At 43.8% G+C, this 27,243-nt stretch overlaps 1 protein-coding gene across 16 annotated transcripts in view; it reads left to right on the forward strand.

Moving 5' to 3' along the window:
- The window catches only part of DOCK10 (dedicator of cytokinesis 10), a 149,523-nt gene extending 132,748 nt beyond the window's left edge, over window positions 1-16,775 (forward strand). For 10 of the 16 annotated variants that reach the window (XM_032192891.1, XM_032192893.1, XM_032192894.1 and 7 more), the window contains 11 exons: window positions 983-1,089; window positions 1,542-1,664; window positions 2,659-2,772; window positions 3,473-3,478; window positions 9,057-9,203; window positions 9,675-9,885; window positions 12,113-12,303; window positions 12,965-13,065; window positions 13,378-13,516; window positions 15,353-15,428; window positions 16,045-16,775. In XM_032192891.1, the coding sequence (XP_032048782.1) occupies window positions 983-1,089; window positions 1,542-1,664; window positions 2,659-2,772; window positions 3,473-3,478; window positions 9,057-9,203; window positions 9,675-9,885; window positions 12,113-12,303; window positions 12,965-13,065; window positions 13,378-13,516; window positions 15,353-15,428; window positions 16,045-16,112 (1,283 nt within the window). In that variant the 3' untranslated portion in view covers window positions 16,113-16,775. The remainder of the gene's footprint in view (window positions 1-982; window positions 1,090-1,541; window positions 1,665-2,658; window positions 2,773-3,472; window positions 3,479-9,056; window positions 9,204-9,674; window positions 9,886-12,112; window positions 12,304-12,964; window positions 13,066-13,377; window positions 13,517-15,352; window positions 15,429-16,044) is intronic. The other 6 variants (XM_032192897.1, XM_032192890.1, XM_032192898.1 and 3 more) reach the window with 3 other exon arrangements.
- Window positions 16,776-27,243: the final 10,468 nt, after the last annotated feature.

The following is a 27,243-nucleotide window of genomic DNA, read 5'->3' on the forward strand; positions in this document are numbered from 1 at the left end:
GTTTATGAAATGTGTATTTCCAAGTAATTCTCAGCTTGAGATATTTTAGCAGTGTTCATAAATAGTAATTTCTAGGGATAAGAGCAAGTACATGGGGAAGATGAAACAGTTTTGGAAAGACCGTGGTTCTCTGATAACTTTCAAGTGTGTGGGGGTGAAAAAAAAAAAAAAAAAAAAAAAAAGTCCTTTCAGAAGGGGGCTTTCTGTAAACAGCAGTATTTCAGGGACAGTTCACTTGTATGCTTTGTATAAATAACAGATCACAGTAGGTGGAACGAAGAACTTGAGTCATTTTAAACCTACACATTAGTAAAAAGTTGCTCAGAACTCCTCCCAAACTTGACAGAGGCGGAGGAGCTGCCTCAGCAACTTGCACCACCTCAGCTGTCTCCAAGAGAATTCCTCAAGCAGGACAGTGATGGCTCTGCTGAACCTGGGCAGGGTAAGGAGTGCTGCTGCCATGGTATCCTCGAGCCCAGCAGAGGTGCAGCATGCTCTAGAGCAGCCATCTCCATCATCCTGTGGAAACTCTGCCCCCTGCTTAGGAAATGTGGTGTGTGGAACAAGTGCTGAGCCCCAGCATGCGGTGTTCAGTGCCTGGAGGTCAGGTCACCAGCTGCAGCGTTGGTTTCATGAGTAAAAGTTGTCTCGCCTCCATCTACAATGATAATTCCTGTATAGTGGAGTGTGGCACATGTAGCTTTACTGCCAGCACTGTACATCTAAGGAATTGAAATGCCAAAATGAGAAATAAGATTGCATCAGGAAAGTGTTGCAGTTGCCCTTTGCTTGGACAAATGGATTTATATCATAGAGAAAATGCAGAACATTCTCATAAATTCAGTCAGTTCCATTTGTGCTTCTCATCACTTGGGCTAACCCAGTCAAATGAAATCAGCTTTGTATCGATGACATCCAATAACTTTTTAAAGTGCATGGTAATTCAGTCACTAATTGACGTTGTTATGAATTGTACTTCAAGGTTTATTTTCCATGGGATGGCCTGCTTTTCTAAGCATTACCCCCAACATTAAAGAAGAAGGTGCTATGAAGGAAGATTCTGGGATGCAAGATACTCCCTATAATGAGGTCAGCAGCATTAACATTTATATACTTGTTCTAAATTTACAGAGAGTAGTATTGCTAATGGATTCCTGTGTATGTTAAAACAAATTATAATGTGAGTGCGCTCCACCCAACATTAAAAGGCATGCAGCTTTTGAGTGAAATGCCATAGCTGTTTTACTAAATAGGGGGGATGTGTGTTTAGGTAACCAGAACATTAAATACTAGAGTTGGAGCCCACAAAGCCATCCTGTTCTTCTAAATGAGATGTCAAGTATTTTCATGTTACCGTTACTTCCATTTTGTATTTGAAGTGCTATGTGACCAATTGTCATGTAAATATTGTGTGATCGAACTAAACTTTAGTATAGAAGATACAGAATAAAAATAAAACAGTGGGTAGGTACTCTTCTTGTATAATTGTTAACGAAGCTCTGTCAGCTATCAATTAACCCACCGTATTTGCTGAATTGCAGAACATTCTGGTGGAGCAGCTGGAGTTGTGTGTTGAATACCTGTGGAAGTCTGAGAGATATGAGCTCATTGCAGAGGTTAACAAGCCTATCATTGCTGTTTTTGAGAAGCAGAGGGACTTTAAAGTAAGTTCTTTTTTTTTTTTAATTTAAATTGTCTTAAGCCAACTGTAACGATCAATATTTTTTTAAATTAAAGAGCTTTCTTTAAAAGGAATGTTTTGTTCTTCCTGTCTGTAATTTCTGCTTTTAATGCTTTGTTCTATGAGTAAACAAAAAACTTTGGTATCCTATCTTCCTCTTTTCAGCATCAATACAACCATAAATGAACAATTTTTTTTTTTTTTTTCAAAAAAGAATCAACCTCTAAAGGTCATCAAAACCACAGCAACAGCTTTCTAGCCATATTTCACTGAGAGACTTTTAGTTATGTCCAGAACTACACGTCTCTGTGGAGAAATCTCTCTCTGTTAACCAATTAATGTGATTTTTTGCATGCATTTTTAAAACCAAGAGCACATTTGCATTGTATTTAAGTTCAGAAACAGCTGATAAATTATTGTGATCTCTTCACAACTCCAGGGTTCCTTCATTTCTTATTTTCTTTCTACATTTAACACATAATGGATAGACTGATGTTAATCTCATTTGCTGATTTTCTGGTTTTTAACTTAGAAGTAAAGAAATAGGTTTAGGCTGTACACTGAAGAAGCAGGTCCTCAAATTTAAACTTAGTTGATCCCTCTGTATTCTATCACAAGAAAGTCCTTTTTAGTGGTGGGTGTGGGTAGCACATCTCTGCATAGGGGTAGGAGCTGACAGGAGTTGTTGGCACCGTGCCCTCGCCTGCACGTAGGGCACGCTTTCTCTGACTGCTTAAGAGGTCCCTATCACTGCTCATTTGAGGAATGCTGTGTGACCCTGTATACAAAGTCCCTTCTGCCATAAAATTATCTGAAGATCTCAGAAATCTTGAGCTAAGCCATTCCCGCAGTGTGTACAGCCATCTTTGCAAAGGTTTGGGTTTCTGATTAAGGCAAGCCATGCTCGTGCAGAGCCTCAGTGTCATTTCCCAAAGTTCCCTCTCACCTTCCCTCTCTCCTTCTGTCTCTTAACGTAGAGGCTGTCAGATTTGTACTATGACATCCACCGCTCATACCTGAAGGTTGCAGAAGTAGTGAACTCTGAGAAACGCCTGTTTGGGAGATACTACCGCGTTGCATTTTATGGGCAGGTAAGTTGCCTTGTGTTTTTTTGCTCTGACAGGTGCTTAGAGTTCAGCCAGGTTCTTCTGATCCTGATGTATTTCAGGAAAGCTAAAGCAGGGAAGCAGTTGACAGTGAGTCATGGAGTAAAAAGTGCATCATGGGTCAAATTCTAGGGTGGATTTTAGAGAAAAGAGAACACTTGGTTGCATCTGTGTAAACTGATGTGGGTTAGTGGTGGAATGGGGAACAGACATGTACATCAGCTTTAGTTCTTAACATCAGCAAGCAAAGCGGAGACAGAGGTAGGGCATGGGTTTTTTTTAAGAATAAAACTTAAGTGAAACCAGGTAAAGCATCTTCCATATATGGCCCTCTCTTCTAATAAAGTTTAAAATGAGCAGTATGCAGTAGATGGTTTGTTATGTTTCTTGCTGACTGACTTCTGCTTTCAGGCCACCTCTGATTCTGTGCAATATACTGTAGAGTAGTTTTATTCCCTCTGCTGTGCTTCAGCATCCTTAAAGCATTTTTTTGTGCTTTCTTCCACTACAAACGAGTGTAGCAATCCAGCATGTTCTTTTAAGATGTGTTTTTGTAGCAAGCATACAATTTCCTTTACTCTAAAATAAAAAGGTGTGTAAACAACAGATTGATGTGAATCATTCTGTTTGCTAATTGGATTTTAATGCAGAAATTTGCTCTTTTCTCCTTTTGGTCTTATTCAAGGCTGTGGTAAGTCTAGTTGCATGTTTTGTTTAATTCTTCTCACACGTCCTCCATCCTTCCCTGTACTGTTACTTAACATTAACTTTCCTGCGCTCCTGATTCTTTGGTTTGTGGCAGATGAAATAACGTTGTTCCATTCATCGTTGCATCCTGCAAACTAATTTGTGTTTGTTCAGCTACCCAAATTACAACGCTGTATCTGTCACCGTGTTGTGTGCACTGTGGGGCTCAATGCTGTCACCTCATCTCAGTGACGGTTTCTCTCTCAGCTTCACTGGGTGCAGGATTGGACCCCGTATTTCTCTGTTGAAAAACTCAGTGTTGCACTAATGCTGTTTGAATGCAAGGCTGTGTTTCTGGCCTGTGCAGCAGCTCCAGAGAGGAAGGCTGCTGCCAGTCTGCAGTCAGTGGCAGTAGTAATTGGAGCACCCTCAGCAGGGTGCAACCACAGGCCCAGTATTCCCCTCTAGGAGCAAGCAAATTGGGAGTCAGGGGCGAATGGTGAGTCCTGGCTCTTCCTGCAAATCAGCAAAGCTTGCCAAATGCAAGAAAGCAAGCTGCTCTACCTGAGGAAGGGTAGAGTTTTCCGTATACCCCTCTTCAAGATGGGGGGCAGTGGAGGGGGGAAATGGGACTCTCTGCTTCCAGCTTCTTGCCAGGGCTGTCCCTGAGACAGTGCAGGTACATGCTGTTTCTCCCCAGAGGCCAAGTCTGTGGCTTAAAGCTGCCTGCGAGTGGGTAACTGAGCTGCAGCAGTTCTGCTCAACTGGGTTAAAATCTGTTACAGCACAAAGACTCTTCAGCTGCCGGTGCCACAAGGGCAACTTCATTTAAACAGCTTTAGTGCTCTAAAGCATATGACTTTTTCATAGCTGTGTATTGCTCGGTTTATTCCCTGGTGCACATGAATACTGAGCTCTAAATGCAAGCAAGCACAGCTCCTTCATTTCCTTTTACAGATGAGATTTTATGTGGTAGAAAGTGGGACTGCTCTGTATTGGTCCTTGCAGAGGCATAGTGACTAAAGCGTATGGCACAGTGCAAATAATTGAAGGTAGATAATTCCCATCAACATTACTGGTGCCTCATTTGCTGAGGATAATAGCACTGAATGTGCAGAGCTGATCAAGGAAGGCGTAGCAATACACAAAGCACCACATCAAGAGTTACAGATGAGCCTTGACCAGGGAGGGGAAGGAGAGAGAATCATGTGTTCCCACTTACTGTGCAATTTTCCATCCAGAAAGTTTCCTTTCTGGGTTTTGGCAAGTCCCTTTTCCCTTGTGCCGCTTGCTTCCACTTTGGCTGTGCAGGTGGAAAGGCATAGGGACTTGTGTTCCTTCTGCTGCCAAGAGTACCTGCAGGCGTCCACACTGAGAGCAGTTTCAGTGGCCAGTTCATTTGCATCATTACAAGTTATTCTCTTGTCTGCGTTGAAGGCAGACTGCACACTTGCTTCCAAAATGTAGTGGTTGCAGGTTTTACTAGTTACCAATATGAATCGCTCTGCTTAGGCCACTGCAAGGGAAATGCCACAGAAGGACACTTGATATGCAGGTATGGGATTCCTTCTCAGTCTTTTCCTGGAGAAAAGGAGGCTCAGGGGTGACCTTATTGCTCTTGACAGATACCTTAAAGGAGGCTGTAGTGAGGTGGGGGTTGGTCTGTTCTCCCACGTGCCTGGTGACAGGATGAGGGGGAATGGGCTTAAGTTGCGCCAGGGGAGTTTTAGGTTAGATGTTAGGAAGAACTTCTTCACTGAAAGGGTTGTGAGGCACTGGAACAGGCTGCCCAGGGAAGTGGTGGAGTCACCATCCCTGGAGGTCTTTAAAAGACGTTTAGATGTAGAGCTTAGGGATATGGTTTAGTGGGGACTGTTAGCGTTAGGTCAGAGGTTGGACTCGATGACCTTGAGGTCTCTTCCAACCTAGAAATTCTGTGATTCTGTGATTATAGGCGCATTGCTCTATTAAAATAAAATAAATAAATAAATAAATAAATTAAAAAAAAAAAAAAGTGGGTAGATATAAGTGTAAGCACACGTTTAAAAAAATGTGTTATTACATGTGCATCCATTAATAATTGTATCAATAAACATATGTTCTGCTTTGTGAACATTAAACATTGGTGTTTCTTAACTGTAACAAAACTACAGAGAAGTAATTAAAGAATAAAATAATATTGCACATACTGTTTGTATTTTGCGGTGTCAGCAAGGTAGAATTTGGGGGGTTGGTTCTTAGTGGAAAAAGGAAATCTGCAGCTGTACTAGAATGTTCTAGAAATGGTTCTTCACACAAAGGCAGAGGTGTTGTTGGGTTACTACACTGCTTTAGGGACCCTCTAGAAGGACGAGTCGAATGAGCCTGTTCCTTAGGCAGGATGTCACCAGCGAGCTTTATTTGCAGCTTCAGAAAGACGGGTTTCATGGCAGCTGCTGTTTCGGGCTGCGAACTGCTGCGGGCCTGTGGTGACAGCATCTCATTGCACCACCAAGTGGCCGCGCTTGCTATGGGCCAGGGACCGTGATTTTATTCACAGATGTGTTTTAAGAAGCCAAGATCTTTGTTGAATTATAATAATAATAATAATAATAATAATAATAATAATAATAATAATAATCAGCTGCTAAGTATGTTGAATAGCTGAAAACTTGTATTGTGCTGATAAGCAAAGAACATTCGAGACACGGCTCAGCGCAGTGTTAGCTAAGGGCAGAGCTGAGGCTCTGTTCTCCCATCTGTGCACGCTCTGGAAGCTGGAGGGCAGATTTTCACAGCGGTAGGGTGACTGCAGGTTTATGTCTGAAGATCACAGGGCGTGTTCCCTTTTCCAAATGTGATGAAACAGCTGGAATAGCTTCCTTACTGAAGAGTGCAACAAGCCCACTGTCTTCCTAGACACCCAACAGCAAAAGGATTCCTGTCTGGAGAGTTCCTGTCTGGAACTGCAGTAGTTTGGTGCTGCTACTAAGATGGGGCAGATGTCCACAATGTCCAGATCTGACAGTAGAACAGGATAATATGCAAAAAAAGGTTGAAGGCTAAGTCTCTGGTGCTCAGTCAGATGCGTTGTGGGGATGCTTTCCTCTCTCACTCTGGTAGGGGCATGCTTGCTGCGGTAGGGTTTGGACCATTAGCCAATTTTAGCCCACGTAAGCCAGCAATATCTTTTCCCACCGGCGTGCACCTGGCCTGCATAAAGGTCACCTTAGAAGAGGCAGAAGGCTTTCCCTCAGAATCCTGCTGTGGGAATGGCGCGTGCTTTTCCAGCAAAGGGCAGAGAAGACCCTCAGATTTACTGTGAGCTTCAAGGGCTGTGCCTGCGGCTGTACAAGGAGGAAGAAGGGCCCTTCCAGCGCTCCCACACTGACAGTCCTGGGTCACAGTTTGACTCACGGCACATCAGAGCTTGGTGGAAACCAATAACCTACCGCCTGTGAAGCTGTTCTCCCTCCTGTTACGTTCAGCTGCTCCACGTAATGATTTTCATCTGTAAGGCTGCATTGTTCTTACAGTGCAAAAACAGCCAGTGTGAAAATAGTCTAGGGATATGCATTGATAATGTGACCATGGTTGCTTAATATTTCAAAATCCTTGAATTGGAGGATATTTGGCTCCTAAAAAGTATTTAATCTTGCTTTCAGTAGTCTTTGCCAGACATATAGCATATGGCAGACAGGAGTATTTATAGCTCACAATTAACTTCTGCTTGTCACTTGTCAGCTGAAATACTACAGGGAATATGTACTTAAATGATATCCCCTGCATTAGAGACAAGACTAAATCTGTTAGCTGTTTATTTGGGGGAGTGTTGCTTTTTTTTTTATTTCCCAAGCAAAGCTATTAACACAAATGTCATCCTAGTGTGCTATGTATGCAGCATCAGCACAGAGATTTGGCGTTTACATATAAACATTCTTGCAACGTGCAAACATACACAGAAACAGCATCGAGGATAAGAAGATAAGCTATATTTTAGCTTGCTCTGTGATTAATTTGGAAAACAGTTTTTGCTGTTGTTTTTGGTGTTTGCTTTGTTGTTTGTTAAAAGCATTGAATGGTAACAGAAAACAGATGTTTTTTGACAGAAGCAATCCTGAGCTGCGTGTTTGCGTATGGTTGCATTAAAGTAATGACTTTTTCAGCTATTTTCACATAGCAGTCTTTCTTCAATGGAAACAAGATAAGAAACCAGGTTATGATCCTGCAGATTTTCTCAGTGGAATCAATAAAAAGTCAGTTGCCTGCCTAGCTCAGTAAATGTTTATAGGGTGTCAGCTTTTGAGCTCTAGATTTTTCTAATTACCTGTGTGGGTCTTCACAAGCCTATAGAGATTAATTGATAATATTGTTAAGAATGGCACAATGTTAGAAGGTCACGGTGAGACTAATTAAGATGCTATCAGACAAGCTGCCAGTGCTGCTATTATTAGTCACTTGTTTCTGGTAATGCCCACAGTGCTCTTGGCACTTGCCAAATTAACACAGATGATTTTCTTGCCCCTTGTCCTGACTGAAGGAGAAGCCACAGATGTACGTATTTGTCAAGCCCTGCTAAAACAAAGCTCAGGGTTTTGTTCCTAAACAAACATCAAAAATTTCTAGCTGATTTGTCATAATTCTGTATATCTTTTTAAACACTTGCCTGGTCTATAATTTTAGCAACCAAAGTTTGGAATACACTTCAACATGGAAGGGCTGGATTTTTTTATTTTTTTTTTTTTGGATGGATACCTGCCACAGATTTTGGCAGATCCCCTGACTTCATTCACTTGTGCTCTGCTAGTTTTCAACAGATCACAATTTGCTAAGGCATGTCGTAGAATTACCTGTCCAAGCTACATCACGTTAAGTGTAAAGGGCCTTGGGTCTGGCATCATTAATGCTGTCTTCCTTTTCCTCTCTATCCCTGCAGCTTCAGGAATCTTCCTCTGGGTCACTTTGCACTGAGGTGAAAGGAGGAGTGTCTGGGGACAGCTGCAGTATTTAACACTGCCAAATTTCATCAGTGGCATATGAAAACTTAGAAGGAGGGCTGGTGCTGCCTGTGGTGTTGGGATAAATCCAGTGCTTCCTAATGGGTCAGCTGCTGCTTTCTGCTCAGCTGGGAGAGCTGCTCCCCTAGCGTGTGATGTACTTGTTCATCTTGTAGCAGCTGTGTGTCTCACCTGCGTGTGATGTGATGCTGCTATTTTTCAGCATTTCTTCTGAAGTCTGCCAGGTTCTTGTTCAGTTCTTCAGCAGAACTTTTTCATTAAAGCTCTGACACATGTACCCAGTGCAATAAGTAAATGACCCTAACAAGATCGAGCTTTTTGGCAAAATTAAACAACTAGGTCTCCTACAGGAATAGATGTGTATGGGTTATTTCCTGGGTAACTTAGGAAACACCAAACCAGTATATGTGCAGACATCTAGGCATGTGTCTGCAAGGATGGAGAGAGGCAAGCCTTTACCTTAGGTGCTGGAAATGGCATACTGGAGGCTCCATACGGACAGCCCTGATGCCTGGTGTAAGCACCTCATTTAGGCTTTGCCTTGCCTGTTGCGTTCACTATATCCTTCCATTTCTTTCCAAACAGGGTTTTTTTGAAGAAGAGGAAGGAAAAGAATATATCTATAAAGAACCCAAATTAACTGGCTTGTCTGAGATATCTCAGAGGCTGCTCAAACTGTATGCGGACAAGTTTGGAATAGACAATGTGAAGATCATCCAGGATTCCAACAAGGTGAGAAAGATGTGATTCCTGCACACGGGGGAAAAGCGAGTGCACAGTTCGTGTTTTGTGAGCAGTATTTTGAATAAATGTGAACAGAGTGTGACTTAGTTTTGTTACCAAAAAAAGACCCTAACCTGTGCACTGTGTGCAGTGCAACACAGTCAGTAGGAAGAGAGCAAGCATATGCCAGTGTGCACGCAGAGGGCACTCAGATATTTACTGTAATGCAGAAGCAGGTTGTTTTCTCTCTCACTTATCTTTCATTCACTTTTGCCTTTGGCTATGTTCAAAAAGCCCACTGTTCTAACAGGCCTCTTAGTTTAAAATGTTTGTATTAATTTGTGGTCTGAAGATTGCATTTGGAAGTCTCACTTTTTCATCTGTATTGCCGTGATAGATAAAAGCATCAGGAATATAATGGATACTTTGGAAGTTTGACACACTTAAATGAATTTTATTATGTTTGCCACTGTTACACAGGTCAACCCCAAAGACCTGGATCCAAAATACGCCTATATTCAGGTCACATATGTCACGCCTTTTTTTGACGAGAAAGAAGCTGAAGATCGGAAGACCGACTTCGAAATGCATCACAACATCAACCGCTTTGTGTTTGAGACGCCTTTCACACTCTCAGGAAAAAAGCACGGAGGCGTGGAAGAGCAGTGCAAGAGGCGCACAATCCTGACAAGTATGTCTGCTGCTGCTGCTTTCCCCCTCCCAGCCCTGCCTTTGACAGCCAAGCCCCATGCCAGGTTTTCTGCAGGCAGTGGGCACAGCATGTTATACAGAATGACAAATAATCTTTTTCAGTGTGTCCATTTGCAAAGCATGTTCTTTCTTACAGTCCCGAGGACCATCCTTTGTAAGGTTATTTTCATTTGTGGAGTCATCAGCTGTCTTATTTTTCTTAATTATTAGCATCTTACAGTGATGGAATTTGGGAGTGGTTCTGCTGGAAGCAGCTTAGCACTCGGCCCCGTTGTTGTTTTGATAATAAACAAGTCAAAGGAAAAGTAATGTAAGGTGCCCATTCTGCTGAGAAGAGTAAATCTTTGCAGATAAGATTTTTGTTCAAAAGTGGAGTAAGATGCATTATACAGTGTTTTTAAAAGTGAGAGGTAAGCAGTTCAGCTCAGTGGATGCAGTCACTGTTTTAAGACAGGAATGTAGGGAATACTGGATGTGTCTGTTCTTACTGAGTCATGTTAAACAGAAAACATTCAGTTCCTTATCATGATTGAAATCTCTGTGAAACTACTACTGAAACTTGACCTGTCTGAATTTTGGCTGGGAGTATGAGAAACTGTCTGAGACAGAAGCATTGTTCTCATGAACAGCAGCGAGTGGGGAGGCTGATGTTCACAGCAAAGGCTCCTGTGTGATAAAATCCAGTTCCCCACTGACTTCAGTGCTTGTGCCTCCCCCAAAGGGCAAAGTGAAGAAAGCTGCTTATGGTATAGGCGTAGTTGGCTAAAAGTTTTGTTCTGGCAAGTCAGAGAAGAGGCACTGATGTCTGGGGGCATCATGTTACATGACACAGCTTTGCTTGTAAGAAGAAGAAAGGAAGAGTAGCTTATGTGGGGGGTTTTTTAAGTGCTCAAGCAGCACTTGGTGTTTTGAGGTATGTACTGAAGCAGGTAGCTTCTTTGACTTGAAAGTGCAGCTGTTATGGTACCTCTGGCAAAAACAGAGAAGGTTGTTTGTCCAGCAAAATAATTCCCTTAGGTTATTACACAATGTCATTAGCTCCCAGAGCTCTTAGCCTGGCTCCATCTTCGGCGTTAGGTGGGAATTTGACCTTCTCTTGTCCCCTGCTTTCCCTTTGGCACCTCCCTCAGCTCAGTGCCTGTAAAGTTTCCTGTAAAGGAAACCTTATTTTCCTTTGGATAAAGTCAAATACTTTCACTTGCTTCCTATGCAAGCAGAAATGCTTTTAGTTTGAGAAGAAAACAAGGCTTACTGGTACAGCTGGAAGACTAATGGCAGGTTTTGTGCATGGCCAGAAGTACTGGGTGGCTGGAACAGTACCTGCTAGGCACCCTGCTCCAAAGCCCTGCTGCCTGCATCGCGCAGAGGATGAGTGTGGTCTGGCTGCAGTCTGTGGGTCACTGGCTCTCTACTGTTCCTGGTTGTTACTTGTGCTTCTAGTTCTGGAAGTCCTTGGTTTCTTGCTGTCCATGGAGACAGCCACCCTGTATGATGGAGCTCCTTGAGGTCTGAGCTGCCCAGCAGCATGTGCTTGCTGGAGGAGGGAATATACAGAGTTTGAGAGGTCTTCCAAAGTGTGCTGGACAGTCAGGAAAAGGTTATTAAACAGTTCCTTTTAGACAATGTGCCATACTGTATCACTGCCAAACTCTTTCAGATCTGTGAAAATGGCTTCACTAGAAGGAATGGTTTTATTGATGAATGGTTCCTCTATCAGCTCCCATAAGTAGTCTTTAGGTTGAATACTAAAATTAACTCCTTGCTTTTTTAAGGATGGTGCTTCAATAATGTGTTCATCTGTGGGTGAGTGGTACTTTGATGGGATGTCTTGAGGTGTTTGAAGTTCATTATGGGCTTATTGTTTGGTGCTTTGATTCAGAAGAATGGTTGATAGCTTTTGGAATCTGAGGGGTGAGAGCCACGTGGATCTGACAGAGCTCAGCAGCAAACAATGGTCATTTCAAAAGGAAACACTTTTTCCAAATGTACCAGGTCTACAAAAAAAAAAAAAAAAAATCAGGTTGGACCTGCTGAATTCTATTGCTCATTTGATGATTAAAACTCAGTTTGTAGGCATTGATAAAGAGATTGACATTGTCAAAGTTAACACAATCTAAACCTTTGATGGACTTGTTTTGTTTTCTTAAATACTGTCTTGTTGGGTGAGTAATACATTTGATGCTAATACATTTCTTGCTTTTGAGTAGCCAGTCACTTGTTTCCCTACGTGAAGAAGCGTATTCAAGTCATAAGCCAAACGAGCACAGAGTTGAACCCCATCGAAGTAGCAATTGATGAGATGTCCAAAAAGGTCTCAGAGCTCAATCAGCTTTGCACAATGGAAGAAGTGGACATGATCCGACTGCAGCTCAAACTCCAAGGAAGTGTCAGTGTCAAGGTAATGGAAATTTGCCATTTTCCTCTTCAATGCATCTACCTAAATCTTTGTTCTTTTTACCCTTTCTGACCTGTTTTGTCAATTTCATATTTCTGGTTGTTTCTTGTTTTCCAGTGCTGTTGGAACCTGCTCAGAAAACATATGGCAGTGGAAAGCTTTCCGCTGATGTTGATGAGCATTAGATTTATGTGCAAACATGACTACTTCTGTCAAATCTTCTCAAAAAAAAATGTTGAGACTGTTCTAAAAAGACTATTGTGTCACTTGAGAATAAAACGTGTCACACAGTCAACCATGCAAATACTTTAAAGGGAGGTTTTTTAGGATTAGTTTTGTCATTTCCTGTTAGAAAAGTCGATGTTAGTGAGAGGTGCATGTATTCCTGGGACTCTAGTTGAAATTTCTTCAAATGTTGGGTTTTCTAGATGGCTAACAAGTTGAGCACCTTCAGAGGCCAGCAGAGATCTGTGCTTTGTGCAAAGCTGACTCGCTCCCTTTTTCTCAGTAAAACTCTTCAGGTTTCATGCAAATGGCAAGAGAAGTGATTCTGGTATTCTTCAGGACAGCTTTGCCTGAGGCCAGACCCCAAGCCTCAGGATGCAAGAGCAGAGGACAGTAATCTACCTGCTCTCTACACCTAAGTTGTATATTTCTCCCCCAGGTAAATGCTGGACCAATGGCCTATGCTCGAGCTTTTCTGGAAGAAACAAATGCGAAGAGATATCCTGATAACCAAGTTAAGCTTCTGAAGGAAATCTTCAGGTAAACATTTAGGCTTGCCACCCTCTGCATAGTATGAGTAAGGAGTAGTGTGACACAAAATTAGGCTGACTTGAAGCACGCTGATTTACATCTGCATTTGCTCTATCTTACAAGCCATTCTCAAGAAGGCATTTACTGAAGTTTTGGGCTATCCCATTAGCCAGTGTTCCTCTTCTTCTGAGAATGATTTCTGAAATTCATTTCTAACAAAGTATAATTTGCAAGGAGAGAAAGAGGTATAGTTGTGTGTATGCTTTTTTTTTCATTACTGCAATATTTGTATGGTTTTTCTTTGTGGTTTTGTGCTTGTAGGCAATTTGCAGATGCATGTGGGCACGCTCTTGATGTCAATGAACGCCTTATTAAGGAGGACCAATTTGAATATCAGGGAGAAATGAAGTCTCATTATAAGGATATGCTCAGCGAACTCTCTGCAGTTATGAATGAACAGGTTAGATCATCTATTTTCTGGTGGCTGGGGCTGAATGTGGGTAGCTGACTTTCTTCTAGTGACAAATGAAGCTCTAAAGCAAAATACTAGAAGTAAAATCTGGCAGTGCAACAGTCACTCAGAACACATAGTTCCAATCCTTTTTTAATTCATCTGCATTATATAAAATGAATCTGCTTTCCTGACAAAAATTTTGTCTTCTGCCTATCTTTCTAGATAGTGAAAAGTAGAGCGTCATGAGACTGCAGACTGAGGTTTAGAGGCATAGAAAGATAATCAGTTAGACTAGTGTTTTTTGCTTGCATGCTTTATCCTATAGTTGTGAGATATTTAATTAAAGCAGTAAATTGTTTGTAAGACCTAGTTTATAACTGGAGGAGATATCTCCATAGTTTCTGTTTGTATTCAACTTTCAGAGCAAGAATGACTTATTTTTAAGTGCACTGTCAATACACGCCATGTTAAAATTCCATTTCAACTGTTAGCAGCTTTAGAAAGATAAGCATGCATTAATTAAATGCAGTGCATCCCGAAATACTGAAGCTCACACTGGCAACTATTCCATTGCTGTGTCCGTGCAGATACTTTTTACTATGTTTTCTGTTTTAATGGAAATAATAATTGAATTATTCTGCACAGTAAGTGCAAATTAAAGCATGATTAATTGCTTCTCTTCAAGGTTATGAGTAGGCCACTTCAGATTGTGCCCAAGAAATATTTATTCCCTGGTAGCTGCACTGTGTTTCCAGTTGCTTATAGCACAGATTAGCATTAACCGGTGGTATCAGTGATGGCATCTCACGGAACTGCCTGATTCTACCCCACTGGACCATGCTATATTATTCATCTTCACTTGTGAGAAGAATAATGATTTATGAGAGTTTTTGTCCCATTGTTAATCTTACTGTGGAATGAAGCTAGTTTTTCACAGGGTATAAAGGGTATAAGCCTTATAATTGCTTTGAGGCCTTGGTGCCTGCCAGCTGGGAGTCAAGCTCAGTGGTTGCTCTTTTGTGAGTTGTGCTCTCTTCCTGTTTCAGTGCATAAAGATCTGTGAAACTCAACCATTCCAGTAATTTTATAGTAAATAATATTTATCTCTTTGTTATACTACGGGTATCATTTGTTACACACTGTTCATGCCTCCCCTGTGGAAGTTACTTGGGCTATCTACTCAATGTACAGAAGACATATTCCTTGTGTTCCCCCACAAAATGGAAAATGAATGGTCAACTTAAATTAGTCATGAGCAGCCCATGAGTTTGAGCATGCATTAAATATTCAGCAAGACCTATTAAATATTCACACCTGTATTTATATCTGTATCAGTGAGCTCTGAGTTTTCTTCATGTAAGTGAAGAAACTAAATAATACAAAATTACCTGTACATAATTATGTTAATATGTATCACTGAGTTCATCCAGCAAAAGTCAAAACTGACATCTGCTTAACCAAAACCAGCAGACTGGAAGTCCATGCTGAAAACTAGTTTCCTACTTTTTGCCCTATGGGTACTTACAAATGACAGCACAGTTTTCTAAGCAGTGTGGCTTTTGGGGAACAATCTAGTCCTCTTGCAAGGAATGCATGAGCTTCCTGTTCTGAGCAGAGCATTGCCTCAGATAAATCACACACTGTAAATTGTAGCTGAAATATTTATTTTGCAGTTGGAAGGCTTGAGGTGCTATTGTAACTGTACTGTGTTCTCCACGACAACGAGATTTGCCATCTTTGCCATTGTCATAATCAAGAAGGTTTTGTTTGCTCACCCACTGATAGTGACTCTTTCATCACCATGTGTTTTTCTCGTTTTGTTTTGTTTTTCTTTTCTGACAGCTCTGTCATGGTCCTTGCTTATACAGCTTCTCTTCTTCCCTGTCTAACATTTCCCTCAATACTATAGCCAAAAGTGGTATGTTCATTTTTCTTAAATCTATTTTTTCATTTAATGTCATGTACTTGCTCACTTGCAGGTTTCTCTACATGTTATGTTCATTTAGTTTCATGTCTAATGACTCCCTTGTTCGGGGAGTTTAAAAAAAATAATAATAATTAAAAAAAAAAAAAGCTGTGTGTGTGCACTGCATCATCCATGCCTAGCGTGCCAGTGTTGGGACACAAGTTGTTAGCATCCTAGTCATGAACGTGGAGAGGTCAGTGGAGCAACTCAACAGGAGCCTCCCTCCTGATGCAAAAAAAATAAATAAATAAATAAAATAAAAAATAATAAAAAAAAGGATGTGCCAGGAGCTGTGTGACACAGTAATAGCACGAGTGGCCAGGGACAAATGGCATACAGTTCACCCCCAGCTCTGAGGACATCCTCCCTCTCCCTGCAGCCTCTGGTCACTGTTGGCCCCCCTGCAGAGATTCTCTCCCTCTGCCAGATCCTTGGCATCACTGTGTAATAAGCCAAAGGTGGGAAATCGCTGGTTAGACAATAAGCACTGCAGAAACTGAGATAGATATACAGAGCTCTCTAACTGTTGCATATTTTCTTTTTTTTTTTTTTTTTTTTCTATGAAAAGATTGCATACAAGGAGGATTCAGCAAAACAGCAAGGAATGGAGCGCACATATTCACGAGTCATCAATAGAACCAGCTCGTCTGCGCCAGCAGCAACCACTCCATCAAATCCTGATGCTTGACTGAGGCATGGGGAACATGCAGCCTTGCAAAGACCTGTTTTTTTGTTGTCGTTTTGTTTTGTTTTCCTTTTAGTTTAATAGTACTGAAAAATAATTTGACCACGGACAATACCAGGAAAAGGATTTGTGGGTTATGATTTTAATTTATTGGAAGTCTTCACAGTGATATTTTTTAAAACTGCAAGCTTGATTATTTTTTTTTTATTATTATTTTTTATTTTTGCCTGCCCCAAGATTTGCACATTCCCTGTCTTTTTGTTGTTGTTGTCAATTTTTGGTTTTGAGCAGTCTTTATTAAGTCAGGCTGATTACAAGATTTCCATTGAACAGATAGCTACACAGCACGCCCTAAGTTTGCTATAAATTATAATATATCTAATACCAAGTCCTAGTATACATATATTTTAAAAGTCAGAGTGGATGTTTTATAACATTTAAGTATATTGCAACTGTAAATAGAAGATGTGTAAAATATGTCATTTTTACAAAATTTAAAAAAATCTTTTTAGTTAATTATGACAGTACTAAGAATATGGATAACATTTCAGTTACCATTATATTAAAATATTTGTGTATGTGTATAAAAGCGTCCATAAAATCTTCTCTTTGAAGGCCTGTGTGTTGGTTCATTCCCATGTCAGCGATTTCCAGAGGCGTGGAGATCAGGATGTCCCTTGCATCCCATCGGTCGGTTGTGTTATGGTTGCAGATGGGGGATGTTTATGACCACGTACAGAACATGGCTTCAGACTGTAACCATGGCCTTAGGCTGAGGCCACCCTGAGAAACAGGAGTTGATACGGTCCTCCTGCCTGAGACCAAGGAAGCTCTGCTCTTCCTTTGAAGTTTGTAGTCCCACATTTTGCCCAGGGCCTGTTGGGAAACTGTGTGCGTCTAGCAAGACCTTTTGTTTGGTTTCCGCATCATGCTGGGACACGGTGGAGCTGGTCTGGTCTCTCACTGAGTTTCTTTTAACCTCAGTTCTTCCACACTCCTTTGTGTTCGTTCCTTTGCTCATAGAAAAGTTCTTGCTTTTAGAGGTCCCTGCTCTTTGTTTATATGCATTAGGACCCCTCTCTTCTATCCCTCTCTTTCTTCCTTGGTAAAACCCTGGTGATTCCCTCAGAAGCCTGCACAGGTTTATGAGTGTTCATTCAGGTCAGAGACCAGAGCTATATCTTGCTGTGCAGGCATGCCATGAGGATTTTGTTGTTGCCTCACTCTGCCCTCCTGTCTCCTTTCCCCCCCTTTCTCTTCCCATGACACCCTCAGTTCACAGCTGGTGCATCCTGAGTCACGTTGTGGCCTGGCATGATAGGAAAGAGCAAGAGGTGGCCTCTCAATTCACACGTGTGTGTGTGTGTGTACATATGCAAGGTGACAGTGCTACCCTCCAGCCTCTGCCTGCTTCCTGGTTACCAGCACTCTGCTGCCTCACTGTCAGCAGATTTGGGATCATCCAGGAGAACTTTTCAGTAAGAGCTGAATCCCACGTGGTGCTGTGTCCCGGTGGGGCAGGAGGGGAGCTGTGGGGATGTGCACCCTGCCACCACCCGAGCTCTGTGCAGAAGGCCCTGCACCCCTGGAGGTGGCAGCAGCCCTCGGAGGGGGTCCCATGGGACTGAGCCCTGGGTCACCGAGCTCTGTCATGGCCCCACCCTGGCATCCCGTGGGTGAAGTGGCAGAGCCAGCCTGTGTGACCGCGGGTGATCGCCCAGCCTCCACCTGCGCCCTGCAGCGTGTTCGGGGGGACTGAGCTGCATGGGGAGCCTGGCAGCCTCCTCATCCTCACCCCAAAGAGCCCAGCTCTGCTTTTCAGTCATTGCGCTGCTTGAAATCAGTCTGCTGAAGTGAGTGATCTCTGGCCCACATTTCAACTTGCTTTATACTGTGTAAGTAATATTTGATGAGGTTATGTGCTCGGTTATGTGGACAGGAGGGAGCAGCCCTCAGCGGAGGCAGCAGGCATCCCCGGCACAAAGCAGGGGGTCTCTGCACGCCAGGCCTCAGAGCTCTGCTCTCAGTGTCAGAGCATCTGGTTTGTGTGCCATGAGTGGGTTCTTCAGAGGCCTCCAAGGCACAGACCTTTGGGCACAAACCATTTCTAATCAACGTTAACAAGAACTGACCTACTGAATCTGCTGTGCGCCGTTGGAAATAACCTGGATTGCAAAAGCATAGTTTGCTTTGAGGAATAAGGCAAACTTGGCACTAGGCCGATCTGAAGCCCAGCTGTGCTCTGGAGCAGAGGTGAGGAGATCTGCGGGTTGTTTTCTCAATAACTTGAACCAAAAATGGGTTTAATTTTTAAGTCTAAGGGGTCTGTGGGGTTTGTTTCATTTTTTAAGCAGCCAGCTTTTCAGCCTTCTCTGGAGATTTGAAAATCAAGCCCCTGTTCTAGCAGTTACCTTATTGCTGGTGTTAGAGATGCTCAGGCTTGAATTTCGCTGGTCCATTGTTCCAGATGGCTCTTGCTCTCCTGCTGTGTTCCAGCACTTTCAGCATAGTTTCGTGAAAGCAATTAGCAGACATTAGCTTTGAACCAGGACCACAAGAGGGGGAGAAAACAAAGCATTAAACCACGAATTGTCCCAGCGCTTAGCAGAGAGAATGACAGAAATGCAGAAGGCCTGTGAGGCTGTAGGGTTGTTACAAGATGTGGCTTGGCCCTTCACTGCCACAGAACTCAGCTACCAGAACTACGGAGGACAGTTCGTTTCAGAGCTGAGTCCGACATCCACCCCACTCCCTGGGCTATGAAACCCTAACAGAACTAAGCGGTGATTTAAACACTAATGCCTAACATGAATGCATGCCAGATGGTAAGAAAGGTTTGTTTTCATGTGGTTGCTGCTTTTCAAACTTACTTTTTTTTTTTTTTTTTTTTTTAATGTTAGTTGGTTGGTTGGTTTTGGTTTTCATTTTTTTCAATTTAAAAAAAAAAAAAAAAAACTCCCCTCAGACTTCTGGTCAAAGGCTGCAACAAATCATGTTCAGCCATTCTTAGAGCTAGGGGTTTCTTCACTGAACAGTAACAAATTATTTCACACTATTGTTAAAGCCAGGTTCATTTTTCAGTCGCTTCTGTAAGTGATTCTCTGGATTTGGTTTTAGACACTAGGACAATTAAAAAAAAAAAAAAAAAAAGACTTTTTTGCCACTTTGTTTCCCCCTCATCCCCACACCATGCATGAATAATCAGCTCCAGGCAGGCACAATACAGAGAAAAACAGCTTAGGGAGGGAGACTTGCGCAAGAGCAGGTGTGCTTTCCACCTGCTGATGTTTGTAGGTTTATTTTTCCTGCAGGCTGGACAGGGTCTTGGTGTTGTGAGCACAAATGTCGCAAAAGACTGCAGCATTTCTTACCACCGCCTTTGCCCGGTCAGAACTGGGTTAATTATGCAGACGCAAAGAAATAACTTAGGGATGAACAATGAAAACAGCTGCCCAAAATTCTTCAAGTTTTCATCTAAGTTCTTGAGAATGTGTGGAGTTCCACAGGTGTTTAACTTCAGAGGTGAAATGTTGACAGACTGTTTTTTAGGCTATAAACAAGGTTATTAATAACAGGCAAAAAATACGCATATGTACAAGTGTTTGATTTAGTACTACGGTTAATATCTGTGCTGATGCTCAGCATGGTCTGCTCTTTCACATTCAGATTACCTGTGTAAGAGTGAAAATCTACCACTTTCTCCATTACACATCTATGTCAACCAGTTCTGCGTAAGAAGATTTCCAAGTGCAGGTGGAGAAGTTACAACAGAGAAGAGCTGCAGAACAGGAGAGGAATATTGCATTTTTGTACGCCTGCCAGTTTGAGCGTGATGGTTTGCATTGGGAGCCAAGCAGGTAGGGATGAGCAGGCCAGCTGGTGGTGGTGGGCTCCTCTACAGAGCCTGGGGCAGGCAGATGATCTTTGCCTCTTTGACAAGTCTATCATGCTGGAAAGCAACAAATAGCTTCATTTAGGAGAGAGGGGGAAAAACTCGGCACGTCACACCTGCTTGCGGCAGACTTGTGAAGGATTGATAGCTTACGATGAGTAATCAAGCCAGAAGCCAATCATCCATAAATTAATTATGACTAGATAGTTTTTTCATTACATTCTTGCTCATTTTCTGCCCTGCAGTATGACTTTGATATTGCAGAAGTGATGAAATGTTCTTCTGCTTAATTTACAAGCACGTTTTCAAATTTTGTGTAAGAAATTGTTTCTCTCTCCACATTTACAACTGAGAGCATGTTCATGGTTTCCTGCTGTGCACTGAGATTTGAGGAGGACATGGGTTTTTAAGGCCAGGTGCTTTCTTTACACTGTGTACAAAAATAGTCTGGAAGCATAGCCAGGTGATAGCTTCTCCCAGGGTGCCGGTAAGGTTTGCAGGAACTGCCAGCACCTGCCTCAAACCAGAGTGCCTCGGGTAGCTATCAGCAGAGGGTAGAACATGAGAGAACCAGTTGCAATCCAGCTGGAGTTTGCTTCAGTAGATAACCCTTTTAAAATGCCATGTTACAGTGAGGATCTATTCATGGGTGAACTTTGGAACTAGTCAATAAATAGCAGACACTTTAATAATAGATGAAGCAGAGTTAGGGGGTACAGCTTATAGCAGTTATCAACCATGTCAAAAGCTGTTCAACACCAACACCTTTGAGCAATGCTTTCTGCAAAAGTGCTCGTCAGGCTGGTGTCCTTGGCCTATCCTTGGTGTAGCCTTGAGAGAAGCAGGTCTGGTGGCAGTGAAGCAGTTCCCACTCAGCCACTGGATGCCCTGAGCTGGCTGGAGGATGGGGAGGTAAAGTACAGCCGTAGACAGCAGGATGTCTAGCACCTGAGGATGATGCAGGACTGATGCATCGGGAGGGCACTGAGGGCTGTGCTCTTTGGGGCAGGGATTCGTGCTGTTTTATATGGTGCATCACATGCTGAAGTTCTGTTTTGTTTTGTTGTGTTTTTTTTTTTGTTTGTTTGTTTGTTTTGTTTTGTTTTACTTCACTGCAATATAAACAGTGAACAATCTGTTTTTCACATTTTGTAGCAAGCTTTATGTATATATATATTTTTTTTTTCTTGGATGAGTTAATAAGCACTAGAATATTTCATGCAGTTTAACGTATTTGAGCAGGACTGCTGTGATACTCCAGAGCCCACCTCCAGGCCAGCTGTTCTCTTTCAGTCTTAGAACACAAATCTCCTTCACAAATCTCTTTTCCAGCTCTCCTGTGATGCCTTTGCATCATAAATTGCTGCTTGAGTCATGAATAAATACGATAGTATGGTAATTAGAGGGAAAATACCCATAACTTAACTCCTGAGCAGACCAAGGGCTTCCTGGTGGCTCTGGAGGGAGGAGGCCGTGAAGCTCTGTGTCCTTCTGGCATGTGGTCACAGCGGCCTACCCTGCATCACCTCATCAGTGTGGCCAGCACTGGGGCTGCCTTGCTCCTTTGTGAGTTGCTTTTCTCTCCTGTTTTGTGACAGAAACAAGAAGGGCCGTGTGTGGTCTTCACAGCCCCCTGGGACAGCAGGGCCCACTGAAGTCACCTGGTTTGTGGGCAACATGAGGCCTTCTGCCCGGGGCTTGGCACCTTGGACAAGCAGTAAACTCAGTCTAAGCAGTGCAAATGTAGAATAAACACCTCCCCAAGCCCAGTTCACATGGATCTGAGACAGGGAGCTCCCAGAGCACCGCGAGCCTGGGAAGCTCCATCTCCTGGCTGCCTCAAGCAGGTGCTGCTGACAGCTCGACACGGGGACAGCCCCATGCCGGGATCAGGCTCCTGGGGCACTGGGACACCTCTAAGCCTGGTCATGGTCATGGTCTGACTGCCCCAGGTGTGGTCCTGGCCTGGAGGAGACCTCCTGAGCTGCCGGGGCAAAGCCACCCTTGTCTGCAGGAAGTGGTTGGGCTGCGCGCTTTTTGTGCCCTCTGAGAGCCGCCCGCCATCCACGCCGGGTGCACCAAGGACATGGTGTGGTAAGGAAATTTTGTCTTTTATCTGTTTAAATTAGGAGTTCTGAACCATCTGAATGTGTTGGGGCTGCAGGAGCTCAATGCTATTACTGGTCTGAAGTACTCCTCTCCGAGGGCTGTCTAGGAAGCACCAAGGCGTGCTAGTTATACCTTTGCAGATTAAAACCCTTCCTGACACCTCTTGCCACGCTGCCAAAATGAATGAGAGCTTCACACAGGGTTCCTGGTGGGCAGGCTGGGGGATGTACCTGCCCGTGAGGAGTTGGGGAAGCCCCTTCGCACAGCACCATCATGCTGTGGGCTCCACTGAGGTCCTTCCTCTGGGCTCTTATTTCCTCAGGGAGCTGGAAGCAGCACAGTAGAGCATAACATCCTGTATGGCAAAGCATTAGGACAGGCTGTCATCACAGTCCTTCCAGTCTCTAGTTTTTAATCAATTGCTTGTGGAAAGCCTGGACTCTGCTCATGCATCCTTTGGAAACAGCAGCGCCAGGAGCCGGCCGCAAGGAGGCAGGGCTGTGCTCCCTTCTGCTCCCCCCTGGCTGTTGTGCACCACAGGGATTTTGCCATTCCCAAAAATTGGGTGCCAGGCTCGGGCTGCTGGAGCAAGGGGACAGGCTGGTGGCGGGTGGGCAGCCACGGGCAGCCTGAAGCCTTTTGGGGAGCCAGGCACAGGGGCGGAAAGGTGGGGGCAGAGTGAAGCTTGAGGAGGCCTTGATCCCTGTGGTGGCAGTGGTGTCCTTTCCACCTGAGGGGAGAGAGCTCCACGTGCCAGCCCAAATTCCAACAGTGTGGAAAAGTTCTTGTAGCACAGAAGAAATTATTTGTTTGTGACTTAGTGGAAGTTCTCCTGACACCCCTAAAGGAGTTTAGCATTATACATATTTTATGTTTAATCACATCTTCAGTGACACCCAACCACAACCAAAGGCTTAAATTTCAATTAGAGGGAAATGTATTAAATGTTTAATAGGAATCATTCCTTGCAGGGTAATTATATCTTAACGTTCACTGGGGAGGCAATATAATGGTCCAAACGGGGATTATTTTTAAAAATTTTTTTTGGATAACATCTAAATGCAAAGCAGGACAATGACGCGCACTGTTTGGGATGGTCGTGTGTGAGCATTTTGTGGCTCAGCTTTCAGTTTGACACAGCTGTGTTCATGGCTGCACAGCACTGAGTGCTTTGCTATGAGTTTTAATTTATTTCCCAATCTCTAGTAGGTTTAGTACATATGCAAAGGATTATTTTTTTGTGGTAATATTTAGATTGTCAAAAAAAAAAAAAAGAATCGGTTTTATGCGCTCACAAGCAAATTAAAGTCATAAAGTGAGCTTTGAACCAAGGCAGTTAAAATCGAAGGACGTGTGTAATATTGAGTGAGAGCAGAGAGAAGGGATTTTGAGAAAAGCATCCAAGCAAGGGGGGGGGGGAATCCAGAATGTGTTTCTTATTTAAGAGAATTGCATTGAGATGAGTAAAATTAATCCCAAAGGCAACAAATAGGCAAGCCTGTACAGAACTGTCACTGTGACCAGGGCAGGACTGTTGGCTTCACCCTCTCTGTGTCCCCTTGGTCTTACCATGAGCTGCTGGCACAACGCAGCCAGCCCTACACAACTTTCCTGCTCCTCCTGTTTTCGCCAGAGCTTCCTGGTGGTTTTGGTGTGAGGCAAGTGGAATCTCTGCAGCTCCTCTCCTGGCAGAGAGGGGCTGCCAAAGGGCCTGCCATGGCCGTGCCTGGGGTGCCCCTGAGTGGGACTATTGTTCTCCTTTTACTTTTTTATTATATTTGGGATTTTTTTTCCACTGTGTGTGTGCTGCATACTGTCAGGTGTGCAAATGCAGGACAGAAAACTGCTCTTGTGAGAAGCTGAAATTTGACTTAAACATGCCCAAAGTTAAGGACTGCTGGGTTAGCGACAGGGAGACTGGAGGCTGAGTTATGAACGTCCTCTAGGACAGGAGTCATAGTCCCCATGGGGCACGTTCATACTTGCTTGGACATCGTGTTGATGTTGTATTTTTTGAAAACTCTCAAAATGCAAAATTTTCACATCATGTGGGGAACATCTGCCCCCGAACACTACAATGCTGGCAGTAATGAAATGCACATTTCCCTTTCGTCCTATTAGTTTCCCATCAGGTTTATAGAAGATGCATTTTCTGTTTGCTTTTTGAGCTATGCTCCCCAGCTGTTCTAGTTAGCAATAATCATCTGTTTTTATCAGAGAACAGCTGTGAGTGAGCAGATCCTGTGGATGTGGGTTGTTTCCAAAGCAGGGAGAAAGCTTTGAGAGTGAGGTGGCCCATGCAGACAGGGGCTGCTTCCTTTTGCAGATAGGCTTGTGGTGGTCTTGCACCTCTTCTGTAGATTTAGGAGTTATTCCTCTTTACCAAAACCCGACGGTAATTCATGGCACTACACATAGGATTTGCGGTCCTGCGGTATGGTTTCATGAGCTGCATGCCTTGTGGTGCCTCCTACAAATTTTCTCCTACAAATGCCTCCTACATTTCTAGAGTCACGTAAGCATTTTTAGATGTACATATGCGGGTTGCATATGATATCATATCTTAAAGCAAGATAGATACAAATGTCCTTGCATGCATTTTATATGGTATGTATTGTTTAAAAAAAAAAAAAAGAAAGAAAACTAAGAAATAATGAGTATTCCAATGCTAGGATGGATTTCTACTTTGAGCTGCTCAGAAGCCATAAGCCTTTCACGCTTAACAATGAAGTAACCACCTCCCTGCATCTAAGAGTAACTACTTATTTCATGCTCCTATTTAGGAACATCTGTGGCTATGCATATAGATTTTCTTGCAGAAGGAGCAGTTTTGTGCTCGACAGCATATGTTATGCTTGCAGAGAGCTGGCGTAGAGCAAATTCTGACTGCTGCAGACCAACCTGGGGCCGTTTAAAGGCAGAGAGACCCCGAGGCATGGAAATGCCACATGCAGAAACTGAAGCGCTCTGAAAAGTTTGAAGTGTTTCTATAGCTGTGCTTAGCTGCCAGCCCTGGTCAAAAACATAGCTGAGGTTTTGGGATGTGACTCATGCAAATCAGCATTTCCCATGTTTGGGTTAAGCCTGGTTTTCAGAAAGCATTGAGCATCCCCTGCTGGAAATCAGACCCCTTTCAGAAACCTCAAGTACTCAGAATCGAAGCAGCACATATCACTAATCTTTTGTCATAATTCTCAGCCAAATCTGGCCAAAGGCCTGAAATCTGGTTACAACCAGCTCATGTGGGATTTTCTGTGCATACGTGGGGTGGCGGGGCTCAGGCACACAGCTTAACAGACTCAGAATGGTCCTGGCAAAAGAAGAAGAAAGTTAAATAGACATTAGGAGGTTACATACCTGTTAAACAGACAAACCAAGTAACTTTGTGCCATAGTTAGCTAATTTAGATTACGAAAAGTGAGGATATTTTATGCATTTGTGACCTCCTTGGCCTCCTCTTGCCAACCTGCTGGGTGATTTTCTTTCTGCCAGGGACTCACTGCCCCAGTACACTCAGAAAAACACCTTTCTGCAGAGGCAATGTGTTTCGGACATTTTGCATGGTCTGGTGAGCTGTGGACAAGCTGGGATGGTGGCTTGGTGCTCCGTGGCCGTGCCTGCTGCAGTACGAAGCAGCAGCTGTGATCTCCCAGGGAGTGCATGGCATGAGGTATTTTCAATTTGTGCTGCAAAACCTTCCCTTTAAGGTCCTTCCGTTACCAGCAGGGCCTGTCTTGCTGCAAGTCTGAGCATTTACAGCTGAAATTTGCTCAAAGCAAGGTGCGACCTGGACTGGCAGAGCAGCACCCACAGGGCACTGATGCCAGCTACCGAGCTGCTGGGCTCAGGTGAGTGAGGGCATGAGGCCCGTGCTACGTGTCCCAGTGCGCTCACACTGCTGGTCAGGTGCTTGGAGGAAAAGGCATTGGGGCAGAGCAGCAACCTCGAGCCTTCAGCTGAGCCCCAAGCAGCAGGGCTGGCCAAGTAAGGCATGTGGACAGTTCATTTAGCCTCCAGAGTCTCGATTGTTTTTAATTGAGAGGTCTGGATGTAGCTGAAGGTGAATAAAGCTTCACCCAGTTCAACATCCTGTGAAGCTTGCCAAAAGTACCTCAGCTGTAAGAAGCTCCATCCTTTGCATTGCATGACTTTAAGGTGTTTCGTGCATGCTTTGGTCCATATGGAACTTACAGCCCTGTGCTTGCAGGTGCGAAGCCGTCTGGTCATGGGGAATGTGCTTCAGCAGCTTCTCCATCACCCCAAAATCCCAACTCATCACTCCCTGGGCAGGAGAGGCAGTGGGAGCAGCAGGGCAAGGTTACAGGAGAAACTCCATTTCCTCAGAAGGCTCTGGACCAACAAAGGCCTGTGCTCACTGCCAGTCTGGCTGCAGTGGATGTGAGATCAGAGAGATCTTCACTGCAGCAGGGTGAGCTACCTGCTGAGCTGGCAAGGCTCCCTGCCCCCTGAGCCTGCCAGCTGCACCGCCAGCAGTGAGGTTACAGCCACAGGCACGTGTGGTGGCTCCTCCAGTACCCGATCCACTTGCTGAAAACCAGAAATATGAAGCTGAAGCCGGTGCTGGAGAGCTGTCAGCAAGCACAGAGTGAGCTACTGGAATTGCTTTTCTTGTACAAGGTGTATCTCTTGCTGTGAGCATCTCACACCAGCTTCCATGGGCCTCTGGTGGTGAAGTGCGGGTGGCCAAGGGTCTCTTTCCTCAGATATTCCTGAGCCACTTTTAAGCTGGTCTCAAAGCAAAAGCTGCTTTAAATCATTTTCATGCTGGCTTTCTGGCATTCTTGGTTTTTAAATTCTGATGTTAGAGGGAAAAACAACATGTTTTGTGAGATTTTTGTGTATTTTTTGCCAGCAGAAAGATACCTTTATGGACTAGGCAATGAGGACTGTGTTCCCCTCCCTGATGCAGACTCACATCTGATCTGTCTCTGCTTACGCTCCCAGGAGCTGGGGTGGGTGCTTCGCCCAAGTGAGCTGCCAAAGCAGCCAGCAGGGCACGGAGCGGCGCCTGCTGTCCCCCCTGGGGGGGCTCTGGTTCTCCCTCTTCCCTCACAGCTGCT

Source organism: Aythya fuligula, chromosome 9, assembly GCF_009819795.1.
Source record: "Aythya fuligula isolate bAytFul2 chromosome 9, bAytFul2.pri, whole genome shotgun sequence".
Taxonomy (NCBI): domain Eukaryota; kingdom Metazoa; phylum Chordata; class Aves; order Anseriformes; family Anatidae; genus Aythya; species Aythya fuligula.